This window comes from Lagopus muta, chromosome 1 (assembly GCF_023343835.1).
Source record: "Lagopus muta isolate bLagMut1 chromosome 1, bLagMut1 primary, whole genome shotgun sequence".
Lineage (NCBI taxonomy): Eukaryota > Metazoa > Chordata > Aves > Galliformes > Phasianidae > Lagopus > Lagopus muta.
Window position 1 is genome coordinate 35279118 of NC_064433.1, and position 12511 is coordinate 35291628.

The window sequence follows — 12511 nt, forward strand, 5'->3', positions numbered from 1 at the left end:
GTTGCCTCTCTTTCCTCTTTCCCCCATTTCTTTTTTTTCCCTTTCTCTCTTTTTTCTTTTCTTACTTCTCCCTTCTTTTTCTTTCCCTCTTTTCCCTTCTATCCCTCTTTTCTTTTTCTTTCTTCTTTCCTTTTTCTCCTTTTTTTTCCTCCTCTTTTCTTTCCATTTTTTTCCTTTTTTCCCCCTCTTTATTTTTTCCTCTCTTTTTCTTTTATTTATTCCTTCCCTCTTTATTTTTTCCTCTCTTTTTCTTTTATTTATTCCTTCCTTTTCCCCTATTTCTTTATTCCTTCTTTTATTTTCCTTCCCTTCTCTTTTTTCCCTTTCTTTTCCTTTTTCCTCGTTTCCCCTTTTTTTGCTTTCCTCTTTTTTTTTTTTTTACCCTTTTCTTCTCTTTCTGCTGTTCTTCTTTCTTCCCTCTTTTCCTTCCACTAGTTTTCTCTTTTATCATATCTTCTTTTCCTCTTCTTATTTTCTTATCCTATTATTCACATGCTATTCTATTCGTGCTCGTATTACTTTTATTTCATTTTTTATTGACGTCTTCCTTCGCCGCCCCCTCACTCTCGACTGCACTTCTATTTCTTACCCGCTACCCGCTTATTTATTTATTTACCCGCCCGCCCCCCGGCCCCGAAGGAGGCGGGGAAGGGGGAGCGGCCGAGAGCGGAGCGGGCGAGGCGCGCCGAGCCGCGGCCGATGGCAGCGGCTGCCCGTCGGCGAACGGCAGGCGGGCGATGGCGCGGGGCCGGGCGGCTTACGAGTACACGGAGGCGGAGGACAAGAGCATGCGGCTGGGCTTCCTGCTCATCGCCGCCGGGCTGCTCTCGCTGCTGGGGTTGGGCTGCTGCTGGCTGCGCCCGGCGCTGCAGGAGCGGGGCGGCGGCGGCGCCGCCAACTGCACGGTGCTGGCGGTGCGGCAGCTGGGCGAGCGCTTCGCCTGCACCTTCTCGTGCGGGGCCGCCTGCCGGGGCACCGCCCGCTACCCCTGCCTGCAGGTGCTGGTGCGCACCTCCCGCTCCTCCGCGCCCGCGCTGCTGCACGAGGACGAGCGGCAGCTCCGCACCAACCCCAAGGTGAGCGCGGGGCGGGCCCCGCTCCGAGCCGCGCTTGGCGGGTGGGACGGGGAGGCTGCGGGCGCCGAAGTGGAAGTTTCCTCGGTGCCGCTCAACTTCTGCACCAGCCCTGGTGGAAAAGTTGCAGCCTCCGGCCAGCCGGGACAGCGTTGTTCCTTCTTTCGGGGCGGACGCTCGTTTTGCCTTTTAATGCCGGGCGAGGAGGAGATGCGGTTAAATGGTTTCCAGAAGACCCCGCGTTTCCCACTCCGCATCCCAGATGAGCTCGCGATCGGGTCCGCGGAGCCCCGCCGGGCTGGGCTGAGCGCTGGCAGCCGGCGCGCGTCCCGAGGTTGCCGCAGCGGTGCGGCTCCGTCCGTCGGGCTGCGCGGCCGGGCTCCAGGCGTAGCTTTTTGGCCCTCGGTGGCTTTGCGGGCACGTAGCAGGCGTGGGTGAAAAGTCAGCGGAGCGGGAGGCGGGAGGGTAAATCTGACGGGGTTTGGGTTGAGTGGTTGGCACCGCTCGGCCGCGGTGAGGCTGCGGGGCTGGGGCGGTGTGGGAGCTCTGCAAACTTCTCCCTTCCCGAGGTGCTGTTGCCCGTTGACTTCACGATCCCGCCTTCTCCCGCCCTTCTGGAAGCCTGACTGGAACTCGGAACCCCGTTTGGCCTCTCCGGTTTGGGCTGAACCTGGCTGACCAGCCGAGACCGAGCAGGAAGGATGTAGTTTTGATGTGATTGCGTTCTTTGGTTGAAACTGAGTTTAACTGAGCGGAAAAGAACGTAGAAAGAAACCTTGTCCAACTATTTTTCCTTACCTATGCAATACCAATACAAAATGAGAATGAAAGTGCTTTAGGTCCCATTAGGAAAATGTATCCTCTTAAAGGAGATGGAGGATGCGTTCCGTGCTTTGGTTTCGTTCTCCTGGATTCAAGCCTGTCTGGCAGAGTGCTTACAGGCTTCTTCTTTTTTGTGTCCTAAACTATTGCCGTCTTTGAGAGCTTTCAGGATTTGGTGCTAAAACAGATTGGACATAGCAACAGGCTGAGAATCTGCTGCATTTCCTGATTAGGGCCCAGTATGGATTTATGAGCAAGCACCTGTGGAGCCCTTTAACCCTTCCTGCCTGCCCTCCTCCTGTAGCACACCCATACATGTTAATGGAATGAAGCACACAGCATGCTGATCAGCTCCCAGGTAGGAGGGCAAAAAAAGCACGAACAGTTCTCTTTTGGAGGGTCTCGGTGTTCTCCATTCCATTTGGCTGCTTCTCCTCATGGGGTGGCTCTGTTGTTGTTGTTGTTAAAGCAGTAGTGTGACAAATGCATATTTTTTGTTGTAACACACAACTGTACCAAGCTGGCCACTAGCTGCGCCCCCCACAGAAACATCCCCCATCCTTCAGATGAAAACTACTTTCTGTAGTAGAGTGGGCTGGTGTATAAATGCATCTGTCTGTCTTTGTGAGCTCCAGCTGCAAGAAAAGACTTTTTTTTTTCCCTCCTGCTTCCTGGGATGATTGCATTGCTCTATGGCCCAGGATTCATTTTGGCTCTTAAAAGATTATGTAGCTGGGTCAGAGTTAATCCAGAAACGTATATATGAAGCACTGCACGCGATTACATTTTGCTTTGAGAGATTTGTGGATTTCCTTTTTTTTTTTTTTTGTCTCAGAGGAAGAAATCTCAGCAGAGAGGCGGTAGCCTTTCTTCAGCTGCTTTGATAGCAATAATCATCTCTGAGATAAGGCTTAAGGGGGATTAATTGAGAAGTCAGTTTGTCGCTGACATCCTGGCCGTGGAGCGAGACGTCTTCCACGGAGCTTGTGCCAGCACACACAGCAGCGATGGGCTGGGCTGTGGGTTCAGCTAGGCAATATGATGTAGGATCTGCTGTCCTGCTTTCGGACTTCTCCTTACAGTCAAGCACTGTTCTGGAAGATCATGCTGCTCGGTGCTGCTGAGAGGACGTGGGACAGGTCTAGAGCCTGGGGATGTAATTTTCAGCACTTATGCACCTCTGCTCCTACCAGCAAAGACGATCAGAGCAGCCCTTCCTTACTCTCAGGCCATGAAGACAACCCAGAAATGTGAGGGAATGCTTGCACAAGTTTGGAGAAACTCATCAGGAATCAGAAACTGTTAGTGTAAGAGGTGTGTTGTACTTTTCCAGTGATACTTACCAAGAGCATATTTATACAAGCAAAGCTAAACAGGGACTAGTTATCATCTAACTTTTAAGACAGAGAGGTGGAACTGGGAGGACATGATGTCTGCTTCATGCCAGCACAGCAGTTTGGTAATGGGGTTGGGATTCCTCCGGGGATGCTCCAATGGGCTTGAGTCATTGGCCTCCCAGCTGGCTCAAAGAGCTGGGGTAGATGAGTGGTCTGGTGCTGGCACAGCTCCCACTGGGGACACTGGGTGGGAGTAGGGACTTTGCCTGGCACGTGATCTCATCCACTTGCTGTTGTCCTCAACCTGATTCCATTTCACCACAAGCTTCCCAAACTGAGATGCGAGGCTGTCTGCCATCCTCAGCAAACAGGACATGCTGCAATTTGCCGTTTGCCAGGAAGACAGTCCTTGATGAGGCTCTTGGAGATGAAGGACAGAGGTTTGCTCCTTCTTTTGCTGTCAGTTTGTCTTTAACTTGCTTCTGCTTTGGGCCCTAGCATCTGTTTGTGCTTGAGATTTTCTTGGCCTCTTCATGCAGGCAATATCTTCTAGGATTGAGACAACTCTCCTCAGGGCTTACCAGGTCTGACTTCTTTTTATAAAAACGTTACTGATTTAGGCAAGAACTGATCTTTGAAAGTATGAAATGCAAGCTGGAAGCTAATCCAGGACTCATGCCTCTGCCTCTCCTCCATTATGTGCTCCAGCGAAGCATTCAAAACAGCCAGGAGTCTTTTCAGGCATCTGCAGAGACGCTGGTGGGGGAGCATCACACTAGACACAAAGCTTACTAAAACAGTGGTGTGAAGTTGTATTAGCTGCTCTCTGACACTTTTACTGAATTGAATCCTGAGTCATCTATCCAAACAGCAGCTTTGACTGAAGAGTGAATATTATTAACTTAGTACTGATTTTGAGCTGCGTAATTGAGACTGCGTTTAAATTGCATAATAATGTTATTGTTGCTGTGATATAGTGTAGGAGGTGCACCATGTACTGATGGATCCTATGAAAAGCTCTCCACATCATTAGGTTTATTCTGAATGTCTAATCTTAAGTGCTGTTCTCCAACTTCTTTGTAACTGGCTTAAGAAAAAACATCAAAGTATTATAGGGTGGGACCCTTCCACTGAAAATGGATGTCACTTCTTGGGCTGCAATTAAGTGCAAGGCATCCTAGCCTGCTTTCAGACACTCGGCATTTAGTTGTATTTTGATGGTAGGATTTCACACTGTGTATTGCGGGGGAGGGCTGCGGAATTAACCTTTCAGAAACTGCCTGTTGCCAAAGCTGGAGGTCATCCCAGGTTCAACTACCAGCTCATGGCAGTGGAAGTTGCCAGATTATTCTCCCCTTCTATCCTCATGCTGACAGTGCTTTGGAGGGCGATGCAGCTGGTCAAGTGAAGTGCCCAACAAGTGTGCTTGGGAGGCTGAAAAAAGAAAGCTTCACCACCTACGTGGGTCGGAAGGAGCCAAAATGAACACTAGGTTAGTGAGAACTATTGATGGCGCACCAAGGAAGAAAACAAGCTCCAGTGTCTGTGCAGCAGGTGATAAATACAGTTTGGGGTTGGACCTAAGCTGTTGCCCACTGCTCAGGGCCTTTACTGGGTTGAGAAGATGTTTCAGGAGGACCCATAGGATTCATATGATGACAGTTCTTCCTCAGGTAGGGGCCGGTCCTTTCTTTGAGATTGTCGTTTCTCAAGAGATTCAACCAATGAAGTCCCAGTGATTTATGACAAGTTTCCATCTGTTTCCTTTGTGTATTTTTCCCCATGAAGATACAGAGAGAAGAGACGGAAACAGATCTGGTGTGTTTTCAGATCAAGATAAAAAAAATGGGAACTACTGTAAAAAAAAACAAAACAAAATAAGACAAAACAAAACAAACAAAAACACAAGCAACAGAAAAGTCCTCTGTGATGAGTCTGCCCTCAGAGACTGCAACAGTTAGCTGCTTGTCCATTCTGATAGACTTCTCTTGGAGATCTCTGCAGTTGTTCTTAAGTATGAAATTCAGGATGGGGATAAAGAATATTTCACCAGATTGTGGAGCTTGTGACAGATTCACAAGTTATCTGGGGGACGTGGAAGGCCTTTGCAGGATCCAGAGAAAGTTTTACCAGCAAAGGTGGTCTTACTGCCCATGCCTTATGTTACCTGGGGATAAGTTCAGCTGTGTTACTCAGGTTGGTTCAACATCTCCTGTAATGATCTCTTGTCTGGTAATGACAGGAGGAATTCTGCCTGGACACTGATATTTCAATACTGCCACTGTTGGATTCAGTTTGTATTTTCTTGTTGACTTCCCTGTGGCTGGAAGGGAAGAGTGGTGTGCCAAAGGCAAACAGTCCTGGGCAGTCTGCTCTAGGCAACCCTGCTTGAGCAGGGAGGTTGGCTCAGATGGTCTCCAGAGGACCCTGCCAACCTCAGCCATCCATCCTGTGATTTTGTGAAAAACAAGATTTGGAAACAATGTATGAGTGTTGGGACTGACCCAGGGCTGGATCTCTGAAAGCCCAGTCTCAAGAGAGCTGTGACTGGGGAGAGACTGCCCTTGATCTCCTGGGGCTTTGAAGCAGATATCCAAAGCCAGGAGCCGGGATCTCGATGGCTGACTTCTCTGTGGTAGAAGCAGACACTGAACTGCTCTGCTAAGGTGAGCCTTTGAACTTTCTGTGCTGCTTTTTGCTCATGTTGTATTAAGTAGCATTGAAAGTCTTTTGTGCCAAAGAATATCGGCTAGATACCAGATATCTCATCATCTGGAATTTGCTGGAATATTTGATTGTTTCCATGTTCATCACGACAACAAAACAAGCCAAATACCCATAGGTGTTACATGGCAGGTTGGTTTGGTAACAGAACAAAACATGATACATTCAAGGAACATTTGGATTTTGTGTTGAGGGACATGGTTTAGTGAGTACACAGGTGGATGGTTGGACTGGATGATCTTGGAGGTCTTTTCTGACCTTGGTGATTCTGTGAGAAATCTTTGATATTGTTTCTGAAAGTTTCTGAATTCTTTTTCAATACCTGCAGGGTGCAACTAGCAAGTCAAGTGAACTTCAGCTTACTTACTGGTTTTCTTTCTTTGGAGCTTGTACTATTTTTTTCTCTGCCCATTTCAATAGTGTTGGCATTAAGAGAAAAATGTGGAGAAAGTGATGCCTGGTGTTCTCAAGCACAGAAGTAACTCTGTTTTGCTGCGTGTGTTGACAGTGTTCCTACATCCCTCCCTGTGCCAGAGATGATCAGGAGAACTCTGAGAATGTCACGTACAAGCAGAAATACTGGAAAGAGAAAGTGGGTTCACAGCCATTTACATGCTATTTTAACCAGCACTTGAGGTAAGTAATGTACGTTTGCATAGATGGAAGTGCTTATATATCTGTTTAGCAACTGTTCTCTTCGTTCTTTCTGCACAATATGTATGTACATACAAGTAGTGATGAGGCTTAATGCAAGGAGTTTTGTGCAAGACAGCTCTATTGGTGAAAAGCTACGTGGGAATGGAAAAGCATTTTTACCACTTGAGATAAAAATACAAAGCTCTAAGGAAAGTTCCCTTTAAATCATGCAGTATTGTGGCAAAAAGCATCCTTTTTAGTGCCTTGATGGCAAATTGCTGGGTATTTAGTTCTTTACCTCAAGGAGAGAGAAATCCTCTTGTGTTCATGAGGGGCTGGAAGAAAAAGACCAGTAAATAGTGCAAACTGACTCAGGAACTGTGTTCATAGTGGATTAATAGGTCAGAAACATTCAATAAATATTCACAGAACTTTCAGTTTTCACACATGCTTGGAAAGTAGACAGCTGTAACTCAAAGTATCACCGCTTCTGTTTTATTCTTCCTTTTACTCCTGATGCTGGTGTGACTTGCATGAACACAGGGTCACACATCTGGTCTCCTTCCTTCAGTTATCAGGAAAAGGGGGGAAGCACTCTTGCTCGCTTTGTTCTGGTGGTGATGTGAGGGCTGTGATGTGACAGTGCTGCGGGGGCTGGAACTGACTGTACCCACAGTGTGCAGCGTACTTGGAGGAATCTGAGAGAACGGCAGTGAAGGGGATGACAGGTCCATATAGATGAGGAAGTGGAAAGAAAATACTTCAGGTCTCCAGGTCAGCCAAGGTTTTGTGGCTTAGTTTCCAGTTGCAGAAGGATCTGGCATGGTGAACTGAAGCAAGCTGGCAGATGCTGAGGGGCCTGACTCCTCTGGGCAGTCTGCTGGACACCTCAGGCCTTCAGGTTCCTCCTACTCTGGCTATGGCTGTCGTCCCCTCCCTGCTGAGACTGTAGGCCTAGTTGGCGTGCCCAGGAGAACAATCTGTTGTCTCCAGCCAGCTTTTTGCTTGGGGGAACCACCTGTGCCTCGTAGCAAAATCTGGTTGTTTCTTATGGTAGGTGCTAAATACTGTCCAGAGCTTGCAGGTTGGGGTGTGTGCTATGGACTAGTGACTCAGGACCCCCTGTGCAGTGGTATCACACCTGGTCTGGCCCTTGCTGGGGGCAGCTTTGGTATACAGGATGTGCCAAAAAGCTGCTCGGCCCTGCTGACCAGGAGCTGAGCAGTGGCTTTGGCTTCACCAGGCAGGGGATGCTCAGATCCTCTGCAGGCGACATCGTGAATGGCATTCATCCGAGACAGCGGGTGAGATGCTTTGAAAGTTAGCCGTTAGTGACAGAGGAGAGAAATAGGATCTTTAAGTCTCACTCAAAATAAATGCCTGACATATGCTGGGTGTTTGTCTCTCTGCTGTAGGGAGCTCAGGGCGATATGCCCGGGTGCAGACAGCCAGGTGGTGTCCTGGGCTGGGTGAGCTGATTCTCATGTCACATCTGCAGGCGAGGCTGAGGCAAAGTTATCAGAGGCTGTGTGCTGCTTAAGCTCTGCCATTTGTTCTGTGCAGCACTTGGGCAAGGTTTTTTTCCTTATATTTGCTGAGTCCTGTATCGTTAAATGATATTGCCAAATGTTATGGCTGCCTTGAAGTGCTACTTTTTTTTTTGATTGTACAGCAATTTATATGCAGCAGAAGAAAGGCTCGCAGCCAGAGATACTTGAAGATAGTCAAGGCTGAAATGTGTACACCATCTATTTTCTTCTGGAGATAGGAATGAGCTTTGAAAGTTACGTTTTGCTGACTCTAAGGGCGCTTGCCTAGGTATACTTTTGGAGCTATGATAATTAAAGAGCTTGCCAAGCAGGAAAAATCATACAAACAGAGGGAAAAATATGTTCACTTCAGGAAAGAAATGTGCAAATCTTTTGTCAGCATTTTTTGAACTGTGTGCTGCAGCAAACTGCTCCTTGTCAACTGCCTAAGACGTGTAGAATATAGTGGTAGGACCCCTAGATAGAGTAGTATTTGTGGTATCAGTGGCTTTTTGAAAGGGTAGAATAAAATTCTAGAGAAATGAATTGGCATCATCTCCTCTTCATAAAATTTAATTTGGTAATGCTGTCAGAATTGTTACTGAGTGTGGAGCTCACTGTTGGGCATCTCCTGTAGGCTGGCGGGGCACGCTTCCATCAGTTTGAGAAGAAAGACGTGTGGACACGGTGCTAAGGGACGTGGTGTAGTGGTGGGACTTGATAGGTTATGACCATGGTGGGACTCTGTGGTCTTGATGGTCTTTTCCAACCTAGACGATTCTGTGACTAATTTCTTCAAGTTGTAGATCTCATCGATACCAATCACAATGACAAAAAGTAATAAACAAAGATCTCCATCAGCTCAGAGCCCTCGATCTCATGCCATGCAGAGATAGACAAAGGAACATATGTCAATTTAAATGATATTATTGATCTTCAGCTCTAGGCTCATCCGTTATAGCAAGAACATACTGTGATTGCTTTTCTGCAGAGTAGTTTATACCTCTCAATGTTGCTTGGTGCTGCACACAAATTCACATCAAATTTGAAGAGCAAATGGTAGTGACTAGTGAGTAGTGACCATCTGTATGGTGGTGAGTATACACTGTAGGCTATTTACCTGGGAATAATTCTCTGCAGAAGCCACGGGTGCTGTAACCACAGGGCTGCTCATCCATATAGGGTGGAATACAAATCTTGTTCTGCTTTGGTACAAACACAGTTCTCTTAATTAATTCCCTGCAGTTAGAAGACAGTGTTGCTATTTCCTATCCTTTCTTCCACTGTGTCATTCATGGAGCTGTGCTCAGGCCAGGAGGCCAGGAAGGCTCTGCCCCTGCCTGTGGCATGCCAAGGCCTTGCAGCAACGGAAAAAGCACTAACGAGTGCTTGTTGTAATGAAGCTGAAGGCATTGAACCTTTGTGGGCAGCGTGAGTGTGTGCAGATTGCATATATTTAAAGATGTAGGCAGACCTCTTTGAATACAAAAAATGTATGTAAAATTTCATTATCCCACACCCCCACTTCTGTGGCTTCTGCTGTGTCACAGAAATTCCACAGTGTAGTAAATAAATGATAACGGAGGCATTTACATGCCTGTAGATTTTTGGTCCTGCATGACTTTCTGGTAACCTCTGCAAGCAGTTCTCTGCATGATGTGTGGTAATTGCTCCATGGGGCGTGGTGGAGATCTGCTTCGCTCAGTGCCCAGGCAGCCCTGCTCAGGGGCAGAGAGGCTATGACTCTGAGCAAGAAGTCCTCCTAAAAATTAATGCTGTTTTGCCTTTTACAATGAATGCAGATTTCTGCCTTCCTTGTCTGGGCAGTAAAAGGGGAAGTAATGCTTTCAGAGTTAAAGTTGAGATGTGTGTAGGTTTTCTTGGTTGTGTTGGTGGTGCTGTGCAATGTCTGCCACTGTAGGAGCAGTACCACATCTTTGCAGTGTGCATTGTCTGCAGAGATGCTGTGAGCAGTTAACAGGGAATTGTTTCTTACTTTCTGTAAAGTATGACCCAAGGACTGCTGCTGCAACTACTGTTAATAGTAATATACAACTAAAACCAGCAATAATACTGAAACTCCACTAATTTCACACCTATTTTCCAAAAGAAAAGAGCTGCAGCCTTACCTGCAAATGAGGGCTGGAATCCATCACTGCAGTCACATCAGATATTTTCCTGAATCTCTTCAGATATAATTAAAAGGATATCTTGCTCTCCCCAGCCATGTTTTCTTTCTTTAATTGAATCCAATTTTCTAGTTTATTGGTGTGCCTTTTGTTTTTGAACTCTTTGTTTAGTATACACTTTTTTAAAAAAGCACAAACTTAAAATTCAGTGATTCTTGCAATTTTAGAGCGGAGACAACTCAGTGCTGTCTATTTATGGTCAATTAGCACTCTGTTAATCACAGATCATGATACAATGAACAGAAGGTAAGCAGTACTGTGCCTCCCAGGAAAAAATTTTTGTTTGGGTACTGCCATTAGGGTGGCATAGATGGTGAGTCTGTGCACACTGTGTTATTTTATTCAAATTGCAGTCTCCACATGTGCCTGATGATGTGTTTGGAGGATTTCAGCTGAGTAGACTTCACATCGCTGCTGTTGAATGCACCTGGATTTCTTTTGATCAATTTTTATGTAGCTGAGCGCCAGCTTTTATGTAGCCAAGCTGCTCATGATCACTGTTGGTAACACAGAGATGCTGGTGTCTGCCAATGTGCAGGCATCTTTAGTTTCTTGGTGCAGCAGGAGGGGGTTCTCTCTGTTTCCCCTGGAAGGAGGTGGTTCCTCAGGGCTGCATTCTGGGTGGGATGGAGTTATTGTGGGAGCGGTGCTGCAGCCACTGCACCAGTGGCTGTTCCTGCCTGTGGCCGTGCTTAGTTCTTGGGGGCAGGAGAGAGAGCCCACTGCTGGTCTGACAAAGCTAGGACCAACGGTGTGTATTTTCCTAACTGGAAAAAGTTTGCTTGCTTCCTTTGCAGATGGTGTTCCAGCAGTCTGCCCGTATCTGGCTGGAGCTGGGAAAGCAGCCAGAAAGTGCAAATGCTACGAGACTGACTTAATGACTCTGTTAAGCTGCAGAGAAAGCAGGCAGAGCTAGGGCTGAGAACCTGCCTGCACGGGCCCACACCGTCTACCAGGCTCGTGGGAAGCAGGTGGGCACTGAGCTGTCAGACACTTGGCCTGGCTCAGTTCCCACTGAATTCTCTGGAACACCTCCTCCTTGCTCCCCTCCTCTCTGCTCCCTTTGGGGACAGATATGTCAACCACGCGGCTGTCCTAGCTACCACTGCACAGCTTTGTGGGACAGGTCTTGGCCGTTCCCCATAGGACCTCTTGGGATGTGCTCAGGCCTTTTGCCGCTTCACCTGGAGCACAGCCAGGGCTCACAGCTGGGAGAGGAGCTGTAATCGCACCTGGAATTCCTCATGCAGTGTCTGAGGCCGTTTCAGTTAGAAATATGCACATAAGATGACTTCATTGCTTCCACACCATTCCATTGGTGCCGGGTGGGTTCACGCTCCTTCCCTTTGCAGGCCAGACGACGTCATGCTGAAGCGCACCCATGACGAGACCGTCCTCTTGCACTGCTTCCTCTGGCCGCTGGTCACCTTCCTGGTGGGTGTCCTCATCGTGGCGCTGACCGCCTGCGCCCGCAGCCTGGCTGCCAGGGCAGAGGCCATCCAGAGGAAGAAGCACTCGTAGCGGGGCTGCGGGGATGGAGGCCGCCAGGGAACCTCGTTCACGTGGGAAGGCTCAGAGCACTGTGAGGCTTGGCACCGCGTGTCCCGGCTGGTGGCAGAGCTGCTCCTGCCAGAGGGTTAATCTTGGGAGCCCGCTCTGCCCAGCACCAGCTAGCTGCTTCCTCTGCTGTGGCAGTAAATAATTACCTGCTACCAAATCTCCACACTGCACCAACACACTGTGCTCTGTCCGCCCTCACCGGCAGCTGCCCGGCTCATAGCGGTGTTGAGAGACAATTTCTGAAAACACTGACATGGCTCATTTATTCTCTGCAAAGTGATCTTTGCTATTGTTTAATATCGAATATTTAAAATATTTCCTTTATGATATAGACTGTATTTCCAAAGTAATAAAGTTTGGCTGTTTTGTTTTTACATCTTTGTTTTCTCTATAAAAACAAACAAAAATGGTTATGACAGAGAATACCTCTCTGCTTACTATTTGTCACTGAGTAGAAAACCTGCACTTTAAAACTCAAACTTTCACTTCTGTCCAGATGAAATCCATCATCACCACCTGCTCAGTGCAAGGAAATGTAAAAACCTCCCAGAAATATTTATCTGAAAAACAATCACTGGAAGAGGCAATGAATCAGGCTGGAAAAGGTACTGGATCTGACCTAATTGCTTCAGCTATATTCA

General features: G+C 47.5%; 1 protein-coding gene across 1 annotated transcript; it reads left to right on the plus strand.

Annotated features, from left to right (window-relative positions):
* Positions 1-674: 674 nt before the first annotated feature.
* On the plus strand, positions 675-12184 carry KCNMB4 (potassium calcium-activated channel subfamily M regulatory beta subunit 4). The gene is made up of 3 exons (XM_048941257.1): positions 675-1076; positions 6465-6592; positions 11663-12184. Exons 1-3 carry the CDS (start codon positions 738-740, stop codon positions 11829-11831), a joined length of 636 nt encoding a protein of 211 aa, XP_048797214.1. The 5' UTR covers positions 675-737; the 3' UTR covers positions 11832-12184.
* Positions 12185-12511: the final 327 nt, after the last annotated feature.

Bases quoted from the DNA above. Each gene is read 5' to 3' on its own strand.
- KCNMB4 (XM_048941257.1), top strand. From the start codon at position 738: ATGGCGCGGGGCCGGGCGGCTTACGAGTACACGGAGGCGGAGGACAAG. The intron at 1,077-6,464 runs GTGAGCGCGGGG...GTGTGTTGACAG, and splicing joins AGCTCCGCACCAACCCCAAG to TGTTCCTACATCCCTCCCTG. The intron at 6,593-11,662 runs GTAAGTAATGTA...TTCCCTTTGCAG, and splicing joins TATTTTAACCAGCACTTGAG to GCCAGACGACGTCATGCTGA.